The sequence below is a fragment of the Asterias amurensis genome, chromosome 12, assembly GCF_032118995.1.
Source record: "Asterias amurensis chromosome 12, ASM3211899v1".
Classification (NCBI taxonomy): domain Eukaryota; kingdom Metazoa; phylum Echinodermata; class Asteroidea; order Forcipulatida; family Asteriidae; genus Asterias; species Asterias amurensis.
In genome coordinates, this window is record NC_092659.1 from 6,536,058 (window position 1) to 6,557,914 (window position 21,857).

Consider the following 21,857-nt stretch of genomic DNA (forward strand, 5'->3'; position numbering starts at 1 on the left):
TTGTTTTGATTTTCTACTTTTGTCCTTGCATTTATTTATTAACAACCATAATGTCCTTTACTCTAGGCTTGTCCTAATGTTGGCAAACATCTTCAGACGCGAGATGGGTACATCATCTGAAAGTAAGAAAGTGAAACAAAAGGAGAAACATTATTCACCAAGAAAAATATACGCAAAGTGTCTTGCTTCCTAGTATACTCAGCAGGGCTTGAAATAAACAATGGACCTCGGGGCCCAAGGTCAGTGACTTAAACACCAATCCAATAAACTCACAACCACACAAGTCCTGTTTGTCGCAGGAGATAGGTCTTCATGCCTGCTCAACTCATTTTGATTCTGGCCTTGTAAAATAAATTATGATCCAGTCAAAATTTTGGGTTGCATACCCCTGCAATTTTGCAGAGTTAAGATCCAAAATTAAAGCCCTGCTTGGCTACCTTGTAAATACTGCACTTTCACGACCACACAACACGAGCACCCCTATACCACACCTTGGACAAGCAGTTAGCTTTCTAGATGATTCTTCATCAAGCATAAAACCAGTTTCTTCCAGGACCGTTAATGGTGACGATCAAACTGGCCGCCTATTTTTCTTGCTAACCTTTGAAGTACGCTTACGCTTAAGATTTTAAAAAAATTGCTGTAGTAAGCACGAAAATTTGCTCACCATTAAGCAACTTTATAAAATTGGTCCCTGGGACAGCTATAGCAGTTGTTTCGGTAAAATTTTATTATCGACGGATTTTTTAAACATGTTGGCCCTGCTGTTGGATTTTTATTTATTTAGCGTCACACATGTTGCACTTACCACTCTGATTCTCTTGCCCATAGCCTGAGGGGGAAGGTTGGCCTTGAACTTGGCCCTGACGGCACCGCTCTTCCCGTGGGGTCGGGCGACCTTGCCCCAGATGATTCGTGTCTTGGTGGCCTTTGTGTAGCCAGCTGGCCTCTTCTTGCTGTGAAGATGAATAATTCAAGCTAAGGTTAATAATACATAAAGTGAAAGACCCCTCGCACATAGATGATCTCTCATGAGAAATATAATTCCTGCAGCCGGTTTCACGAAACGCAATATTGGATTAATCCTATCTTGAGTTACGATGAGTAACTCGTATTCGAGAGAAGTGACAGTTCTGAGATTAGCCGGTTTTGTCTTGATGTTTCCAACAGTATGCCCTGCTCGTAAGGATGAGTAACTCACAACTTAGGATGGGTTCAATGCATCCAAACGCTAATCGATACGGAACTTAACTCGTCCCAATTTTTAAGATTAATTAGTTAGGAAGACTTTAGTTAAATCGACAGCAGGCCTTGAACTTTGATTTTTAGAAAGAGCACATCAATTGTGGGGAAAGATGTAACTTTGTATTGGAACGTTGCAGAGGGCACCACGGCAATCGCTGTGGGTGCCATTGGTTATTTCAAGAACCTCAGTTCAGCCAGCAAGGCTTGATAGCCTACAACTTTTTTTCGTACTTGTTGACTAGGCATTTACAGTTTCAATGTGCCGACGTTCATGCGGATACAACCATGTATAAAATAGTTTTGAGAAGAGCTGGTGTGGCCTTGACGTTTCCAACAGAAATTAGTGTTGATTCTGAAGAAAAAAACATGGTTAACAACCCAATGTTCGATCAGTATGCTCTTTTCAGAAACAACACTACTCAAAAAAGAGATATTCACATGGTGTTACCACAAACCCTGTCTTTAGTGATTTTTGCACTTTCACTAAATCATTTCATTTCCCTAACTAGCGGTACCCTGACTCACTTCTTGGCCTTGTAGACGTAGGCGCACCATTTGCCCAGGTACCAGTCCGCATCTTTGCGGTTCTCCACGCCCTCGATTCTCAGCAGGGCAGTGTTTTCATGCTGGTTGCGGAGACCACGCTTGTAGCCTGTGAACACCGCTCTCACGTATAGTCTACAAAGGAATCAAGAGATAATGGATTCAAAATCTTATTATTACTTTGGAACTCTATATCACAGGGTACGAAGATATCACACTTAGCAGCTTAGCAACTACGATTTATTTGCATTTTAGGTAAATTGTAGCTCTTTGTTAAATCTGTTCCCGGCAAGATTTCAGAAGGGGAAAAAAAATGGGAAGTCAAACAGATGATACCATTTCACACCCCCTACTGTTGGGCAAGACAACTTGTTGATTTGTAAAAAAAATATTATAATTATTTATTTGAAGGTCAAATTGTAAATGTAACTTTCATTTTCAAAATTGTAGAAACTGTGATTTGGATGAACCTTCTCATTTGATTCACTAGCCACTAGCTGTAATTTGTTATTTTTTACCTGGTTGTTGCAACCATGTTGACAGCCTCTAGTCCCTGAATAAAATAAAGAAAATATGTTTTTACAGAGATCACAAAGGTTGAGATTGAGATTACGATGTTAATGAATCAACGCAACATTTCTCTACAATGAACAACGGAAAAGTTTCCGTATGGCGCCACCACTTTTTCATTTGATTTTGTTATGAAATAAAAGTTAAAACAGTAGGCCCCCCTATCTAATTTACCTCAATGGGATATCCCTTTTTGTAAAAATGAGTGAAAAGGTGGTGGCGCCATACGGAAAGTTATCCGTAAATTATTTTAGACCCCCGCGGCGTGGTGGCCCGAGTTCCTCACTCACTGTCTGAACAAAACTGATATGCAAAAAGCTGCAGTGCCATCCCCGGCGTCAGCAAACGCAACTCACGACAATCATATTGCGACAATCATATTGCCCGCATGATTCATGAATTTACAGCGAGGTTTATCTCTCTTTTATTTATAAAAAAATGACCCGCTGAACTTCATGAAGTTGAAAATGAAGAAGACTTGAAAATGAAGAAGACTTCACTGCAGAGAGAGTGTGCAGCAGCAGTGTCAAAATTAGGAAAAGAAGCCTGACGACATGATGATGATTTTCATTCATGCGTGTATTTTTTAATTTAATTGTTTTTCTGCAAACGATGGATGTAAAATTTTCAAATTATACACATTATCATTTGCAGCCTATTTAGACCAGCTTTCAACTACAACATACACAATTTCCATCGGTCTACAGAAATATTGTCAACATCCACAAAACTCGTCAGTCACATCCACATGACTGTGTGTGTGTCTCGTCGGTGTTTAGACCGAGTCGTATACACACGATTATTCCAACGATTTACATCACACTAATCTCCGTTATTTCTAAGCCATCACTGACTAAACGTTCTTCAACCATTTAGGTAAACTACCCATAAATAAATTACTTATGAAATTTTTATCTAAAACGTCCTACAAATCTAATAATTTCCCTCTACAAAATATAATTTATTCGCACCTTCGTTGGACTTCAATGGCCGAAATTGGAAAGGTTGTTTGTTGGATTTGCTGTAATTATTTTCTCCAATAATGACAACTACTATTTTCTGAAGTACCTTTTAAAATAATGTGTTTATAATCAAAAATATTATTTTATTCTTTAAAATAATTGTTTTTTGTTACAATTGAATACTGTCTTATATTTAAGTTGAACCATTTTTTATATAAATTTTGTTTTAAAATAATTTAAGTTATGTTTTGCGAAAGAGCCTTTGGCAGAACTTGCAGTGAAACTTTGGAAACCACATTGTAAACAGTTTCGTGTGTGTGAAACAAATGACATGGAGTGAGCAACGGTTAACTACACAGTACACATTCATCTTTGGTGCATTAATATTCTTCCGTAAAAAATGTAGAATTTGTTTCGGGTTTTCGTTAGAGAATTTGTGCATTTATTTAAATTGTCTCCAGCAGACTACACTTCAACGAGAATGTGTGTTTTTACTGTCTAGTTTTTTTCTAAAATTAAAAATTCGGTAAGTTTTTTTAAACCTTATTTCCTTTTGTTGTTTTTATGTTTTTTAATTTTATGTTTTTTAACTTTTTAATTTAAAATTAACAGCTCATCAAACAATTGTATGGCTCCCGCTTACCCCGCCAGTGCAGAAATTTGGTGCTTTCCGTACCACAGTAAGCAGAGCCTGAGAATGTTCATAAAATAAGTGCAGAACTAGGCCTATATATGCGGTAAGCATAGAAATCAGCGCTTGCGGAAGCAGATTAGCAGGGAATTTTTGGCTTGTGCGCGTGCGTACTCCAAGTTCATAATAGTTCATAGTTAAATTTACTTTGTTTACACTTATTATTTAAAATTACAAAAGTAGCATTTATACACTTACTACACTCTACAGGAGAAAAAAAAACTTACACAGCTAGCGCAGAAAATCAGTGCTTGCAAGTAAGCGGAGAATGGTGATCGCAAGCACAGAATCTGGCCGGTTTTGGCAGTAAGCAAAGCCATGAAATTAGGCCCGCCAGGGGTGTCACAGATGAAGTGATTGTCCCAAGTTGCACTTCGTAGCTGGAGCCTTTCGTCCAAAGAAGGGACAATGCCAAGAGTTCCATGCAATGATTAATGTAGCTGAATAAAACAACCAAAAATGAAAGTGACAATGATCACAATAAAGAAAGACAATGAACAAGTTTTATTCATCCCAATAGTGTTTTGTTTTAATCACCTCAATGGTTTTAATCACCTTGGCGTTCGTACTTCAATTATTCCATGGGTATGTAGTTTTTTAACAAACAGAAGTCAAGCTGTTCGATATGATGGTAGTATTTCCAGCTGGGAACCAACCAATGCTGGGGTCCCCCAGGGTACTAAACTAGGGCCGGTGGCTTTTTTAGCAATGATAAATGACTTTGTTTCTGGCACTCCTGAGGTTTCCCACTACAAATACGTAGATGATATGTCGTTGGCTCAAACATATCGTAATAATGACCAAACAAGTCTAATGCAACAGCAGCTTGATTGTTTGCATTCCTGGTCATTAAAAAATCACATGCGACTCAACCCCCAAAAATGTCAAGTCATGATTTCTTGCTTCCAAAGACGCCAACCTGCTAAGCCCATTTTTCAAATTGGTAATAACGTCATCAATCAAACGAACTGTGTTAAGCTTCTGGGCATTCATATACAAGAAAACCTTAAATGGGATACTCAGGTTGATTACATGTGTAAAGCCTTCAACAAAAAACTTTACTTCTTACGTCAACTTAAACGATGTAACATTCCTGTTAATGACTTGAGAACAGTGTATTTGCAATATGTTTGACCAACTCTTGAATACGCCTCACCTGCCTGGTTTTGTGGTCTTACCAAAGTCCAAAGAGAGTGCCTCGAGAAAATGCAACGAAAGGCATTCCGTATCATACTTACTTGGGATTTTTGTAAATTTAAACCTTATGCTGATATTTGTGTGGTGCTTAACATTCCGCCCCTCACTGAAAGACTTGAACAGCTCTCTTTGAACTTTGGTAATTCGCTCCTGTCCTCAAGCAAGCATAGAGAGTGGCTGCCTCCTGCAAGGAATAACAACCTTAGGAATTCCGACTCTTTGTCTAGTATTAGGTGCAGAACCAACCGATACAGGTCTAGCCCCATTCCCTACCTCACCAGTATTTTGAACATGTAACACACTTTGGCAGGCCTCATATTTTTACCATCGATTTTATTCCCAGTTTTTTTCCTTTTTGCGTGTGTGTGTTTGGTTTTTGTTAGTGTGTTTTTTATGTGTTTGTTTGTCTGGTTGAGTGTTTGCGTGTTTGTTTGTTTGTTTGTTTGTTTGTTTGTTTGTTTGTTTGTTTGTTTGTTTGTTTGTTTGTTTGTTTGATTGTTTGTTTGTTTGATTGTTTGTTTGTTTGTTTGTTTGTTTGTTTGTTTGTTTGTTTGTTTGTTTGTTTGTTTGTTTGTTTGGTTGGTTGTTTGTTTGTTTGTTTGTTTGTTTGTTTGTTTGTTTGTTTGTTTGTTTGTCTCTGGACTGCGACAAGCAGATGTTTTTTACAATAAACCAGTAATAATAATGGTGCAATATCTTAATCCCCTGGGGCTTAACTTTAGTGGAAAGGCTTTGCTATTGACATGTCATTTCATATCGCCTGGAGATTTTAACCTTTAGGATGGATATTTCTTCAGATAATAATTAAGTAGGCTCCTTAGTTATCATAAACTTAAAACGGTTTCTGCTCTATTTTCCGTCACCCCCATGTTCTAAAAACCTTAATGCTTTTATATAAACTAGGGTTAGGGTTTATTGGGTTAGAAAAGTACACAAGGTTTTGGAACAAGGGTGTCAAAACATAGGGATGTCTTTAAGTCTTGTGAATTTTCAGCATTAACGATAAGGCTTCTCTTGTTCTCCTACTTGCCATTGTTTCATCTTTAGTATCAGGGAAGTGATTTTGCTGCCATCATGTCCGAATTAATGGAGCTGGATTCGCTGTACATCACCACGGTGTTGGAAGACACCGTGGACCAGCTAGCTGTCCTAGGGAAGATAATGCCACAAACCTACGAAGGAAGAGCAGATGCCAATGAGGTATGTACTACTGGAGTAAATTTTGTTAAAGGTTCTACTGATTGTTCCAATTTTGTTTTAAGTCGTTTTTTTGTTGTAAAATGCAGAGAAGGTACCCCTGATCCAACCTGAAAGCCCAATAATTCTAGTACGAAGTACGTTAATCCGGAGGTCGTTTGTTCTAATCCTGCTCTTGTCAATCCCTTGGCTGTGCTTCCCATGATGTATCGTAACTTGGGTGTGAACCCTGGCTACACGGCAGTTAAAAGCAATAAGGCTTTGACTTTTACTCCCAAACCAAGATATTCACAAAATAGAGAGACAGCCAACATAGGGCTAGATAGGTCAGTTATTGTAGCCATAAGGTCATTAGTTCAACCCCTCCTCAGTTTCCCTAGTGTTTTCTTTATTCAAATATTTCAGCTTTAACATAAAAACATGAACGCAAGTCATCGAAACGTAGCCAAGTGGTTAAGAACACCAAACTCACGCTCTGGTGTTTCTGATCAGCAGAACATGGGTTTGAGACCCGGTCTTGACAATTTTTTTTAAGCAAAAACCTCTAAACCTGTTTGCTTTGTCTTTCGTTAGGACAAAAGATCCCTTGTGCTGTGTATAACCCAGGTACACGTAATGCTAAGAGAAGGGGTTTGCTCCTGTGTTCCTGTTATAGGCTGCTAAATTTTCTGAAGCACCTTGTGAACCCTATTACATAAAGCGGTCTCACAATTCAAATGATTCAAAAACCTTAAATCTTAAACTTGACATGATTTGTTTCTTCGGGCAGATTGTTGGAGATGAAATCGGCAAGATCATCGACAGCCAAAAGCAGCTAGAATCCAAGTACGAGGGGCTGATCTCAAAGAGGACAGAGTTGAGAGCCGGGGGTCGTAGGGGGGACGCAAACCGCCTGAAAGAGACTGATCACGAGATCGGGAGTGTGGTCGGAGGGATAAGACACGCAGCGCAGACGTTTACAAAGAGTTTGAAACAGAGTCCCTTGACGTCAGACAACCTGGGGAAGTTGCAGTATGACAGGTGAGGTATTTCACAACAGCACCGACCAATCATAGAGAAAGGACCATGGAAGGAGTTAGATTGAAAAACCCACAGACCATCACCTCAAGCTTGTCCCTTAGAAAATGCATTGTGATCACCCGTTGCTCTTCCATGGGCTGTTTGCCTTCGTGTATAATTATCGTTGCCGCCGATTTGCTGGCCATGGTAACCGGCAGTCTGGGTGATAATAATTTTGCTGCTGTTAACCCATGAGTAACCATGGATTTAAATGTATCATAAAAACAATTTTCCATGGATTTCTACATTCAGAAAGAAGTTGTTTTAAATCGGCAGGATTTTTAGTAAACAATGAACCATCTCTGATCGATAGCCAGCTGTGACCAACAGAGAAATTTGTTCCTATACTTGACGATTGTTCCTTTCAGAATTTGTTTAGAAAGTGGAGCATACTTTGAATAACTGTAAGTATTGCAAACAAAAAGCAACCATTGCCGTTAAATCACTGGTGCTGGCATCGGTGATCATTGTTCATTTGATGCTGGGATGTTCTAACTCCTTCTGTGGTCCTTTCTCTCCGGACAAATGCAGCACCTCACTTTTAAAAATATTTCCATTGAGATTCTTAGGCCTGGAATCACACAGAGTCCAAAGAGCCCCCTGGTCTTGGCCTCGGTGCCCCTTCAAAAGTGTCCAATAGACTTACATGGAAGTGCCCTTTGCAAAATGAAAATGTCCTAGCCCTTTCAAAGACCTCTCAAGACCAAGACTCGGAGCAAAAGAAAATTTTAGGCCTGTGTTATTATTATTAGATCCCTTTTTTGTAAAGTGTTTGTTTGTATTTTTCATCTGTATACTTCATGAATGAGTTCTCCCATTTGCTTGCAGGCAATTTCTTCAAGATGTCTTGTCAGAAGCCATGGATGAGATCACCAGCGAGAAGACATTCATGAGTCTCATTCACTCAGTGACTGCCGAGCAGGATCAGAAAGCTGAACTACAGAACACAATCCTCAAGTAAGGCTCTTTATAATGCTTCTTTGAACATTGCATCAAAATATCATTCCAGAATTTCAAAATCTCAAACAGGTTTGTAAGTTAGCACTGGACCGCAGTGATTGTAAGGATGAAGCAAGAAACTCATGAAAGGTCTCGAGCAGGCCTCAAACTTCCTGGCAGCCACAGCAACCATGTCAGGTTTTTTTTGTGTTTTTTTTATCCATCCAAAAACCCCAAACTTACAAAATCCTAAAAGTTAGTATAAATGAGAGAGTGAGTAAAATTTACTTTACATGGTGAAGAAATGCAATCCAAAGTGAGGTTTGTGGAGAAACCACAAAACTCTCCATTTATTAAGTAATAAGTGCATCAGTTAAAGGCACTGGACACCTTTGGTAATTGTCAAAGACGAGTTGGTGTATCTCAACATATTTTTATGCACTAAATAACAAATCTGTGAAAATTTGAACTCAATTGGTCGTTGAAGTTGCGAGAGAATATTGGAAGAAAAAACACCCTTGTCGTACAAGTTGTGTGCTTTCAGATGGCTTGAATTCAAGACCTCAGCTGAGGTCTCAAATTGAATTCAATTTTATTTTATTTTTTTGCTAACAGTTATTTTGAGTATTAACCAATAGTGTCCAGTGCCTTTAAGAATGAGTGCATCAGTTAATCCATGGCAATGTACTTTTGTTTAATCCAGGGAGGAAGAGGGGCGCAAGAGGATCAAGAGCCTTCAGCGTCAAATCCAGAACGTCAAGGTGGAGCTCGAAGAAGAGATCCAACAGAGGAACGAGATGATTGCTCACTTGAAGGACCAGCTCCAAGAGATGAAAGCCAAGACCAGCATGGAGGGCAAGTACGTCCAGAAGGATGCCGAGGTGGCCGTCAGTCAGGTCCAGAAGAGATGTACGCTGAGCGAGAAGCAGCTCAGGGATGAGATCGAGGTGAGCTTGAATTTTCGGTCATACATTTATTTCGTTGGAGCCCCTGGTCCCTTGATTAATGCTGGCTCTAATTGATTCGTTTGCGCTGACAATAACGGGCTTTGCAATCATGCCCTGGGACAATAACATTCCAGGGGTCTATTTCACAAAGAGTTAGGACTAGCCCTTACTTAGGAATAATCCTACGAGGTATGAAAAACATACGGCTAGTCCTAAGTTAGGACGAGTAACTCGTCTTACATTGTAACTCGAGATAAGACTAGTCTTAGCTCTTTGTGAAATCCACCCCTGTAATCTTTCTCAGCTCCCTTAGGAGTATACAGCCCTGGACATCCATGGTGCTCCAAAGGCTTTTTCATACAAAGTATCAACCTTTACCCTCGCAGGTACTTATTTATACACCTGGGTGAATAAAAGCAATTTTATTCAAGCATTCTTGCTCAATGACACAAGTGTCATGACTGGGATTTTATCCCACACGCTTTTGTACGAAATATGTAATTTTGCATTTATTGACATCTCCTCTGGAAACTCAAAAGAGCAAAACATTTCATCACATTTTCACATTTTTTCGTCTTGTTAATAACAGCTCATCAAGAAGAAAATTGACGAGGAGATTCGTGTGAATCAGGAAATAGAGCAATACCTCAAGGCACACCAAGCAGTAAGTACAAGATTTACTTCCTGTCAAGGGAACTAGGCAAACTCCCACTATGGGAAATTAAAAAAACAGGCTGGCATGCAACAGCCAATCTGTTTCAAACAAACATAGGTTTAATGTCTTTGATTATGAATTGCACAAATCAAGAAATTGTGATTAAGTAACTAGACGACAACACTTATTCTACAGTGGTTAGCTTGGTAGGATTTGGACCCACAACCTTGTGATTGAAGTCGTGCTGTCTAATCCCTGGACCACAGTGACCAGATTAAAGTTATAAATTTGCTTGAGACTTATAAATCAATTTGTAAATTCTTTGATAAGTCGTATACAACCAAGTTGTATAAGTTGTGTAAGTCGTATATAGTCGTATACAACCAAACTTGACTATAAAGTTGCGATCTTTAAAGTGATTCGTAATGCAGATTCTTTTCATTGCCTTTTGTGTTGATACTTTCACATCACACTTTTTCTTTTCTGTTTTTAGGAGCTGGAAGAAAAAGTCGACTACTGGATGGAGAAGTACGACACAGACGTTGAAGAAAAGACGCACCAGCTGGAGGTGTTGAAGGCATCCAAGGCCAGTGACCTCGCCAAGCTTCAGGATCTAACCAAAAAGGTAATGCCCCTGGAAAGTGTTTTGACTTCAGCCGTGTTCCCATTGAAATATTCTTCCGCTGTTACGCGGAAAGTTACTGTGACTGGCTTTGGTGTAGTTCTACCAGGCGCTCCTACCTGGACTTATATTCTGCCACAGTTGCATAGTGTTTTACAGCGTGGCCACGGTAGTTTTACAGCGCAGAGTGGTTCAGTTCTCACTGGACTTTTTAGCAACCATGTTAAGTTATCATGGCTGCTGCGGCTGAAGTATTTCGCAACCTCTCTTGGCCTGTTAGTTTTACATCACCATAGTGGTTTGCATTGTGAAATCATACTTCGCTTAGCCATTATGAGTGATACACATCTCAAGGTTAATATTAGCTCTTTTTAGCCCAGTGGTCTATTTCACAAGGCACTTACACTCATTTTAAGATGAGATATCTCATAATGCAGCGTTGCGACATCACATTTTTTCCTAGCAATTCAGATTGATACACAGTTTAGACCAACCTTAACTCTTTCTGAATATGGCCTCTGGGTAACAATGCGTTTGTGTAGAGCAATGATCATTTCCGAAACTTTGCTTTATAACAACCCTTATTATTATGACTTTACATACTTTATGTTTGATTGGATGTTTTTTTTTTCTCTTGGCAGTATACTGACTACGAGCAGGTTGTGGTGGAAGACAGAATTGAGAAAGAGAAAATCAGAAGACTACAGGATCAGGAACTTGAGGAACTCAAGTCTACCGTCAAGGTAAGACAGGAATCTTTCAAAACCGTTATTGGATTTTGTTGTAGACACTTGGTCGATTTATCTTGGAAAGTTTTGCATCCCCAATGCCCCTGGAGAAAATGTTTAGCTATGCCACTGTTATTTAGGTGGTGATACAACAAATCTACCCAGAATTCAGGGATGAAAAATTTCGGACTTTTATCTGAATTCAGAAAACAAAATATGTCAGCCTTGCCACAATTTTTTTCTTCTTTTTTTGATGTGCCAAATTCTGCTTTTTGATCTTGTTCTGTAACACAAATTCCATCATTCAAAGAAATGGTCACTATTGGTAATTGTCAAAGATCAGTCTTCTCACTTGGTGTATCTCAACATATGCATAAATTAACAAACCTGTAAAAGTTTTAGCTCAATTGGTAGTCGAAGTTGCGAGATTATAATAAAAGAAAAAACACCCTTTTCACACAAAGTTGTGTGCTTTCAGATGATGCTTAATTTCAAGACCTCAAAATCTAATTATGAGGTCTCAAAATCAAATTCGTGGAAAACTACTTCTTTCTCGAAAACTACGTCACTTCAGGGGGAGCCGTTTCTCACAAAGTTTTATACTATCAACCTCTCCCCGTTACTCGTTACCAAGTCAGGTTTTATGCTAATAAATATTTTGAGTAATAACTGTCTTTAAGCATACTTTCAAATTTTGCTGCTTGTTTCGGACCTTTTTTGTCAGCAGTGACTCTCACCTCTGACAGTTACAGACGTTTATGAGCAGAAAAAACGAATTCCTATCTAACAATCAACCTTGTCATTTCTTTTGTTCCAGTTACAATCTTGGTGGCGTGGCATCATGGTGAGGAAGCAGATCGGACCGTACAGCAAGAAGAAGAAGAAGAAGGGCAAGAAAGGAAAGAAGGGCTCTGGCAAGAAAAAGGGAAAGGGAAAGAAGAAGAAGTAAATTCAATGTACACTTTTCAGCTTTCCAAATTATAAGTAAATACCTGTAAATATTGAAAAGAAAAGGAAGGGTGGTGTTTTAAACTGAAGTAGGGGTACATTTTCCTCATTATTTCACTAGTTGTTTAACTTAATATTGGTGTGCATAAATTCTAAATCGACACAGGGACAGTTTAGTGATTTTTAATGTGGGAAAAAATGTGTTAGGTCAATTAAGGAGCTCGAATTTAAACTGGACCACATGCCTGGAGCCAGTGATTTTAGAGCCAGTAAAGTCCGGACTGGACAAGTCCATCAATCTTATGTTGCTTACTTCAGTACTTTCTTTTTTAAGATGCTCCAATGTTAAATTTCACTCCGATAAATGTCCTTTAATTTTGTTGAGTATCAAAGTCTACTTACCCATAAAAGAATTTAGACTAATAATTTTCTCTTCAAAACAAAACAAAACAAACAAACAAACAAACAAACAAACAACAAAAGTTTGTAATAACTATGATGACCCTTTGATTCTGGCCTTTTCATGTCTTTTCTCATTTTGAAACTGGTCTTCCGCAACAAATTCTGGTTCCGTAAAAATTCCAAGCTATTTTCCCACAAATTTGAGTCCCAAGATAATTTAAACACTACCCATTTTTGGGCCATACCAAATATCGGGAGATGGCTAGGGATAAATGCCATTCAGAGTAAATAAGACACTAGTAAACTAAACACATTGTTAAATTTGTGAAAATATGCCATGTGGAATCCAACCGTCCATTTGTTTACACATCTTCCCTTTTTTTTAAATTCCGACCTGGTCTTGTTAACACAATATTTAATCACCAATCAACACACTTTGTTGAGGTTTTTAAAATTGTATCAATAAAATGAAAATCTTTATGAAGGAATATTTCTAAAGGAGATATATTTATTAATGCTTCTAAAAAAGGAAAGTAATTTGTTTGTGCCACTAATTTCAAAAATTAAAGTTTGTGGGAAACAAGAAAATTACTTTTTAACTTTTGCAGATGTTGGGGTCTTCCTGAAAATTGGAAAAGAATTGGACAACGACTTTATAATTAATAACCAGCCACAGATTTATATTTTGTACTGCCATACACCATATGTCATAGCATTTTGTTAATGCAAAGATATCTGTTAAACTTCTAACCGTCCAAGTTTGAGCCGTCCTGTGGAAGTTTGTTTTTACATATAAAAATTATTATAATAAATTAAACATGATATTTGTATTTTCAATAATTTAAAACTTAAAGTATCCGTCCACCACAATATGAACTTGCTACATTTGAAGCATAAAACTGAATTCACCATTTTTGTTAATTGTTACATTTTACAGTTAATTAATGATTCAATAAACATTACTGTTATAACATTTTGAGTTTGATTTTTCATTTATTGTGCTTATATGTAGAGCTGTGGAAAATATGGTGTAATTATTGTGTTTTTAAAGGCGATTTGTTGTTTTGTATCACACAAGTGCTAGTGTACAGACAAATAGAGGTTGTGTTCACACTTAGTGGTATTTTTGTCATGTGTCAAGCTTTTTTAATGTGCACATTCAAAATTCAAAGAGGATTGATCTTCAATGAAAATTCATTTTGTTTAAGAAAGTGCAGGTGACCATCTTAAATTATTCATAACAGAGAAAGACTTTTTATTTTAGAATTGGAAGGAAACACTAAAATTAGTAGATTTTCCTTTGTATGTGCAACATACCCTAATATGTCACTAAAATGAAGACAATCTTCTCATTAATTAAGAAGTTATGGGTGTACACACTTTGTCTCAATGTTGACTTGTCCTACAGTCCTTAAGTGGTAAGGGTGGAAATTGAACAAATTTAGGCTTACTGTCTTATTCAAAGTTGATTTCTTGTCCATCCCTGTTCGCCCTGTTTTGAACATTGCGCCTTTTAAATAGTGACTCTGTAGTTCCTTACGAATGTCTACTAAGCATTATATACGAGGGAAAATGTATAAAACACATACCATGCTTCATCTTAAAGTTGAATGAGTTGTAACCATTAGTGTGAACGGACTTAGATTGCATATCAATCGAGACCAAATACTCTAGAAGAAGTATTTTAACTCAGTTCAAGTACAGGGTTGTCATATTTTACACTCAGGTGTGATTCCTTACTGTTTTTCCCACTCCATGTCGTTAGTGTACAGTCAGTGAGCTACCCTTTAAACAATCAAATGAATTTGTTTTTCGTAATTTCAGTAAGAAAAAATTTCTGTATCCTGTCGCCACTTTTTCATTCTTTGTAAAATAAAACAGTGTCTAACCAAAAATATATATTTCTATTTGTAAAAATAAGTTTTAAAAAATGGTAGCAGGATACGGATTGCCAATTTTGTGCTTTGTCTTGACCTGGGCCCAATTTCATAGAGCTGCTAAGCACCTAAATTTGCTAAGCATGAAATTTCTTCCTTCATAAAAACAGGATTACCGCCTAAATTTCCATTTGTTGTATATTGCTTGTTACTGGTATTCAGCTGTTGTTTGCTTATCCTGAAAATCATGTGGAAATTTGGCTGGTTATCCTGTTTTTATCAAGGAAGACATTTCATGCTTAGCAAATCTTTGTCCTTAGCAGCTCTATGAAATTGGGCCCTGACTATAACCAGAATTGCCTAACTTAAGAGAAAGAAAAAAACTCCGAGTAAACTGGAATATATTTTTTTTCAAACACCTGTCAAATAACCCAAGTGCTCTAATCTAAAATATAAACAGCGCCCTCTGCCGCCAAGCCCTTCCGGGTTCGTCTGTCGTGCACAAAATCCCCGTTAGTGTGTAAATGGATGTGGGCGACCCATCCATCCATGCAGTAATTCAAAGCAAAATGGCGATCCCCACTTCGCACCATCTAGGAGGGGCCCAGTTGCGCTCCCTAGAAAAGGTCTTGGAAGATGCTCACATGACTGGAATATTGAATTTAGGTGGCAGGAATATGAGAGACTTTCCTAAGAGTGTTGATAAGTTCGATTTGATGGATACGCTGGATGTAGGTGAGTTATAAAAGTGGGACCGGTGTTCGTTTTCTTCTCTCTCTCGGATGTGTTTTGTTAATAATGCACTTGTCACTGTTGGAATGAATGAACCCTGTTTGTGTACTTTCAACTGACAACCGACAACTGGTGGATGATAGCATGGAAGACAGACCAATTAAACAGCTGCGTAAATTTGAAGGAATGTTTGTAGTTTATGCTTTTAATTGAACCTGTTTAATAGATCCCGATTCCAGTTCAGGAATAAAGTGATTGTTTTTTTTCTGACATGGCATGTGTGTGTGTGTGACAAATTTGAATAATTAATATTGTGTGTCACATGTCTGCCCATGATTGAGTCACTTGTTGTTGTGTTGTTGTACATGGGTTTGGTTTGTTGTTTGGCCCATGTGACTAGACCAATGATTGTCCTACTATACTGCTGCTCTCTCATGTTGATTGAAAGTAATGTAAATGACAGAATGTGACACCTAGTCCTAGACTGAACAGATTCCTATTAAATTTGTATGGATGCATCATGATGGCACACATGACATGGCAGTGTTCATAATAGACCCTTCCCATGAAATATGTAAATTGCTCACAGCGCGTGCGCACTAAAATTTTGGTTGGCAAAATGAGGGAAAATCGTGCTGTTTTGTACATGGCTAATGGCTGCGTGACGCAGACGCGATTGCACGTCTGCTTAGTGCACAACTCTATGGCGTTTGCCAACCAACAGGGTCTGTACGCATGCGTAAATGTAATTAGCATATTTCATGGGAAGGGTCCATTCAGTCACTTCTCAATCTCAGATGTACAGTGTATTTGGTTTGTAAATTACCAAGCGCTTGCTTCGCATGTAAAGTACATTCTTGTACAATCACATAAAAATGTATCGTAAATTATCAATCACTTTTTAGAATTTTAATAATTCAATTATTGGAAGTCCATGTGAATGAGCTTAGAATTTGGGACAGGCCCAATTTCATGGCTCTGTTTAATGAAGAATCCTATGCTAGAATCATACTTGAAATTGTTAAAATGGTACTGAATCACAGGATTCTGTGGTAAGCAGATTCGTGAAATGGGTAGTCAAGGTGTGGGTGGTTGTGGAGGGGGGGGGGGGGGGCACAGGAAGAGGTGCAATATTATATAGGCCACAATGAGGAAGAAGTGGTTCTTTCAATCAATACTCGCAGAAGTTTAACTGTGATTGTATATTTTTGTTCAACAACACACAGGATTTACATTAAACTGTAATATTTTTAGGACAGGCTGTATATTCAAAGTTTTATACCTTAAACCTACTTGGCTAGAATCCCCAATCAACAACTGTTAAAATTCTACATAAACGGGCTCATCATGCCAGAAATTTCCTGGTTCATTTCTGACCTTGACAATCAGTTAAACCATGGTTTATAGCTCTACATGGGTGTCCCAACCATCATGACCCAGTAACGTGTACCTGTCCTACGTTGTTAAAAATGCCATAGGAAGTATATTGTTAGCTCTGCATTACATTGCTCCTCCCCTACCTCCCTCCCCCTCAACACACAGACAGGAACATTCCATTTGTAATGGGCACAAATGGATCATGCAGATACCTGTCTTGTGTGACCTCAGAGGTATTCTTGTTGCTTCATCAGGTGAATTAGACATCCCGTGACCTTGGGGTCAACCATGCTGGTTGTGGTTTTATTTTAAAGGGACTATGCAAGCCTGATACTGTACTTGGAGGGTTTGGGGTGGGGGCGGGGTCTGTGTTCTGGAGGAGGGCTACATGTATGCTCAGATCACAACATCATGTACTTTATACCTGCCATACACTATAAAATGTCAGCTTTATCAATTTTGTATTGACTTCAAGTGATGTACAAATTAATAAATCAGATAAAATAGTAAAATAAATATTGTTAAAATGCGGCCATTGATTGGGCGGTCAAGTGACCTTTGTACTTCATGCCATGCCCTTACACTACAGGACTGCTTTTGTAATGCTGAAATATGTGTCTTTATTGACAATTATGTGCAATGCTCTGTAAAATGGACACTTGCAATTGAACTTACATTGTAGTTAACTTATTTTTAAACAAATTGTCCTGAATTTAAAAACTTTGAGTAAAGTGTATTTTGATATAAAACTATCCAGTAACTCTATTAAAACACAGAGCTACATGTGCAGTTACATACTACAGCAATGTGTGAAACAGATGTTTTAATTCAAGAGAAAATACTTGGCTGCTGGAGCCTGTGACATCAGCTAGTATTTATAAGCCCATCCCCCTAAACTTGTGTACATGTTACGTGTAATAGGGCCTACACACTGTACGATGTACATATTTGAAAACCTTCTGACATACAAACTATGTACAAAAATAGTTACACTACTAAGTAACCGACACAAAATGTACCATGTATTTTGTCCATATATATTTGATAAAAATATGCTTTAATTTTTTTTCTCCTGTACCGTATAGTATTTAAATTCAGTTTAACTGAATATTGTATCCAAAACATGTTGTAGGGAGTCTTTACTGTACTTAAAGGGATTTGAAAAATGATATCTTTTGGTCTCCAGTTTCTCTCGAAAATTCAATCAAACATTTCTAATCAGACTCAATTTCCTGCAATTTCATTTCAATGACCGGCCAATTGTGAAGGTGTTCCCATGACAACACAGGATACCCCAAAGCTGTCAAAACAAAGATTTGTTATTACAAGAAATACAGCTGAGGAGTAATTGAATTATTTGTTCTTCGCAAAATTGTGTATAATACTTGACGTGCGCAAAATTAGCGTTTTATGTAATGATTTTCCGTGACTAATGACAATCCCTTGGCTGTTGAGTTTCTGCAGTAGTTTCTGCCATGTCTGTACGCTGAAAGTAGAATTGGGCATTTTGTTTGGTGAGACAGTGAATCACTCTTGAATGGGCATAGCAATTTTCCTCTTGTGAGGGTCAATTCTATGGGGAAAACTTGTATTTTGAACTTTGTGTAGGAACCTGGCAGAGGGTACCACAGCAAAAGCACAGGGCACCACGGCATTTGCTGTGGGTGCCATGGGTTATTAAAGGGAAGGTACACGTTTGGTAATTACTCAAATACTAACTTAAAAACTGACTTGGTAACGAGCATTGGAGAGCTGTTGATAGTATAAAACATTGTGAGAAACGGCTCCCTCTGAAATTGCATAGATTTTGAGAAAAAGGTAATTTCTCACTAAAATATTAAAAGACTTCTAGCTAGAAGTCTTTTATTCCTATCTGACAGCACACAAATTCGTCCAACAAGGGTGTTTTTTCTCTCATCATTTTCTCGCAACTTCGATGACCAATTCAGCTCAAATTTTTACAGGCTTGTTATTTCATGGTTATGATGGGATACACCAAGTGAGAAGACTGGTCTTTGACAATTACTAAGGGTGTACCTTCCCTTTAAGAGGCCTGAACTGACAGCCGCAGCGTTCTCCTTAAAAGATTTGGCTGCGGCGCGCTGGCCAATTTCTAGTCACACATCTGGGGGACCAGTGAAAATTACTGCAAGTGCTGGCTACATGTATGTAGTTCAGTGGTAAAGCACATCCCTATTTTGCAGCCCTATGAAATTGGACTCTGGTCATGTCAATGTCATACACATACATGTAGGTGGACCCTTATAAGAAATCTTTGTTTAATGTAAACAGGAACTGTAAATTGACACAGTGTTTTATTTTCAAAAATTTACTTCAACTTTCTCTGGTCCCTAAATGTACACGTAGTAGTTGAATAGTTATTAAATATTTAAGGGTGATGTTGTATGACTGCAAATGAACGAAGGACTATACCACCATGATTTGTACAATGCTCAGACATGTATTATAAGCAGGAACTTGGTCAAAGATTTCTTCCTCTGACTAATATAAATTAAAGTGTAGTGCAACAACTAAAGTACAAGGTCACAAACTCACTGCATTAAGGCGATATGCCAATATATAGTACACATAATTAAATTTAGTGGGTACAAATCGTCGCTCATACCATGAACCAGGGGTCGAAATTGCCACTAGCCTGCTAGCCCGGGACTACCAGATTTACAGCCGGGCTACTGATTTTTCCAGTTTGATAGCCCAAACGGGCTAGTGGAAAAATAATGCAAAAATCATCATCACAAGCAATAAAGAACTGAACTATGGTGTATTGTAAAATTTGAGCCGTGACGCGAGACATAATGTGCCTTTCGGGCTACCACAATCTCATCAGGGCTACTAAAAATTCTTGAATACTAGCCCTGCTGACTACCATGGAAATACACTTAGATTCGACCCCTGATGAACTGACGTACAGTTCATGTAACATGCCTAACTGACAAAAATCACACGTTTTTGCAACATGTGTAAAAAATATATATATATATCCATATATATTTTTTTCTAATTATTTAAGATAGTTCATTGCCGTTAACGACTGCAGCAAGTTTCAAACTTAATAGTTGTGTAATTATCCTAATTTAAATTAATAAAACAACAAATCACTAGATTTGCTTTTTTGTGATTTCACAAAGGGACCTACTTGTCTGGATAGTTGATACACCACTTAAGCAATATACATTTGCATATTCATAAAGTGACCTCTATGGGGACCTCTGCGGGCAAAAGTTTTAATTTTTTTAATTTTCAGTTTTGTTTCGGAATTAATTAGGGGCCTACTGCTATAGTGGAAGGAAAAGAAAAAACAATGACAGTTTTGTACAAATTTAAAGTTATTTTTGTCCTAGGGAAATGAAGTAAAATTCAAAATAGGCAGCAGACTCTGAAACAGCAGTTTGAACAACAGTGTCCAATTCCAAACTCGATTTTCTTTAGACACGTTTTTTTGTTATGTGCACAAGATCGATGAAAATGTAGTTTGTTGTAAGTGAATTGACGCTACATGTACATTTTGTATGTATACATGTACGTGCAATGTGGAGACAACTACATGTACAATGTGGACACTGTTGTTGGTTTGTACCCATGTTTTTTACTATGTAAAGCACTCAGGTTTGATGTTGGACGCTGTATAAATCCAGTCCTACTAATTAGTATAATAAAAATATACAGTGCTTGTACATAATTATGTGTAGCGCTATAGAGAAGACAGTGCATGAATAGTTTATTTTGCCAGCACATGACAAACCACTTTGATTAGTCATAACTCATTGGGGAACACCCTCGATCCTATACTCCAGCATACAGCCTTCACAACATGTGTCTGACACAGACTGCAGAGACAATAATTAGTACAAATGTGCATGTTGTATTTATGCGGGAGCCTCCACGTTGGCCTTTTTTTTACAATCAATTGAAGTGGTGCATTGCTATGACATCATCCTTTCCGGTATGGCATGGTGTGGAATTAGATTTGTCTGAGTGATATGGGACACCAGACCTGGGTGGTTTGCAAGAAGAGATTATAAATCATTGTGTGGACTGCATAAAACATTGGGATCTGTTAAAGTGTGGGTGATTCTGTCCTTCAGGCATTAACGTGGTTTTCTCAATGTACATGTACATCATTAAAGTATGGTATTGTACCAAAAAAGTTTGAATTGAACTCATGGAAGACCAAAGCCTGCAAATGCGCTGAATGTGAATGTAAATTTTGACGTCACAGGGCTGTTTTCGCAGCGGATGTTTGCAGGAGTTGAGCACTAGTCAACTGATATGAATTATTTGTTGTGAATTTTGTGACTTAAAATTTGGGCTTTACAGAATAGGGGCATACAACCTTGGTACTGGCACTGTTTTTGTATTTTGTACACAACACACATTGCACAATGTGTGTACTTGCTTGTTGTTCACAAGTGTTACATTGTAATGTATCATTTTGTATTACATTACTGAATACAGAATTCAATGTATTACAATGTAACAGTCTCTTTAGTACTTAACAGTCATTCAATACACAAAAGTGGTAAACATGGGTGCAGGGGGATGCCAACATGTTATACATATTTTGTACATTAATAGTATACATACATGTAGGTTCTTACATTTAAATAAGAAGGTCCTTAAAGTAACAATGTACACATGTATGGCTCCTGAAATTATTGAAATCCTGGGGAGAACCCTGTGGCTGCAAGTGATGTATTCTTAATAGTAGGCTACAACGTTATAAGCACAGTAATGATTCAATTGCGTTAAACATGCCAATGATTCAGAATTATTAGTCGTTCGTCAAACCTTGCCTTCCAAAGGATTAGGGTAATGAAGTTGTTTTGTACAAAACTTGTTATGACCCACTCTGCTGCAGTGTACAGGCTTCCTAGGTAGTCTGCCACCATGAATTTAGCAACCCCCCTGAGGGGGCATGGGATGATTTCCCCTCTGGCTACCGTCTGACCCCCTGTCAGGGAACTGGCAGTCAACTTGCTTGGAGTTTTTTTTAAAGTGCAGACTGAGAATGGTTTTAAAGGTTGACGTTGTCTATGAATCTATCAAAGTTTGAAGATAATGGGAGTGGAAAGCTTCCCTTCAAATATTATTTGTGTAGTTTTTGAGAAATGAGTAAAACAAGTTACAAAATAATTTTCGTCTCGG

At 37.9% G+C, this 21,857-nt stretch overlaps 3 protein-coding genes across 7 annotated transcripts in view; 2 read left to right on the forward strand and 1 right to left on the reverse strand.

Moving 5' to 3' along the window:
- LOC139944916 (large ribosomal subunit protein eL33-like) lies at positions 1 to 3,401 on the reverse strand. The gene is made up of 5 exons (XM_071942093.1): positions 3,330 to 3,401; positions 2,307 to 2,341; positions 1,771 to 1,923; positions 809 to 956; positions 1 to 116 (listed from the first exon to the last, which is right to left on the reverse strand). The coding sequence occupies exons 2-5, from the start codon at positions 2,321 to 2,323 to the stop codon at positions 93 to 95; spliced, it is 342 nt and encodes a 113-aa protein (XP_071798194.1). The 5' UTR covers positions 2,324 to 2,341; positions 3,330 to 3,401; the 3' UTR covers positions 1 to 92.
- A 209-nt stretch (positions 3,402 to 3,610) lies between these two features.
- Positions 3,611 to 13,678, forward strand: LOC139945439 (dynein regulatory complex protein 9-like). Its single transcript, XM_071942788.1, has 9 exons — positions 3,611 to 3,846; positions 6,256 to 6,408; positions 7,175 to 7,425; positions 8,293 to 8,421; positions 9,107 to 9,350; positions 9,940 to 10,014; positions 10,499 to 10,630; positions 11,269 to 11,370; positions 12,173 to 13,678. The coding sequence occupies exons 2-9, from the start codon at positions 6,283 to 6,285 to the stop codon at positions 12,302 to 12,304; spliced, it is 1,191 nt and encodes a 396-aa protein (XP_071798889.1). The 5' UTR covers positions 3,611 to 3,846; positions 6,256 to 6,282; the 3' UTR covers positions 12,305 to 13,678.
- A 1,450-nt stretch (positions 13,679 to 15,128) lies between these two features.
- Positions 15,129 to 21,857, forward strand: part of LOC139944740 (leucine-rich repeat and calponin homology domain-containing protein 1-like) — a 67,932-nt gene continuing 61,203 nt past the window's right edge. For all 5 annotated transcript variants that reach the window (XM_071941794.1, XM_071941795.1, XM_071941796.1 and 2 more), the window contains exon 1: positions 15,129 to 15,317. In XM_071941794.1, coding sequence (XP_071797895.1) covers positions 15,152 to 15,317 — 166 coding nt within the window. In that variant the 5' untranslated portion in view covers positions 15,129 to 15,151. The remainder of the gene's footprint in view (positions 15,318 to 21,857) is intronic.

Excerpts from the sequence above, each read along its gene's own strand:
- LOC139945439 (XM_071942788.1), top strand. The coding sequence starts at position 6,283 with ATGTCCGAATTAATGGAGCTGGATTCGCTGTACATCACCACGGTGTTG. Across the intron at positions 7,426-8,292 it reads GGGAAGTTGCAGTATGACAG|GCAATTTCTTCAAGATGTCT; the intron begins GTGAGGTATTTC and ends ATTTGCTTGCAG. Across the intron at positions 8,422-9,106 it reads CTACAGAACACAATCCTCAA|GGAGGAAGAGGGGCGCAAGA; the intron begins GTAAGGCTCTTT and ends TGTTTAATCCAG.
- LOC139944916 (XM_071942093.1), bottom strand. Across the intron at positions 957-1,770 it reads TACGTCTACAAGGCCAAGAA|CAAGAAGAGGCCAGCTGGCT; the intron begins GTGAGTCAGGGT and ends TCATCTTCACAG. Across the intron at positions 117-808 it reads TGGGCAAGAGAATCAGAGTG|ATGATGTACCCATCTCGCGT; the intron begins GTAAGTGCAACA and ends TCTTACTTTCAG.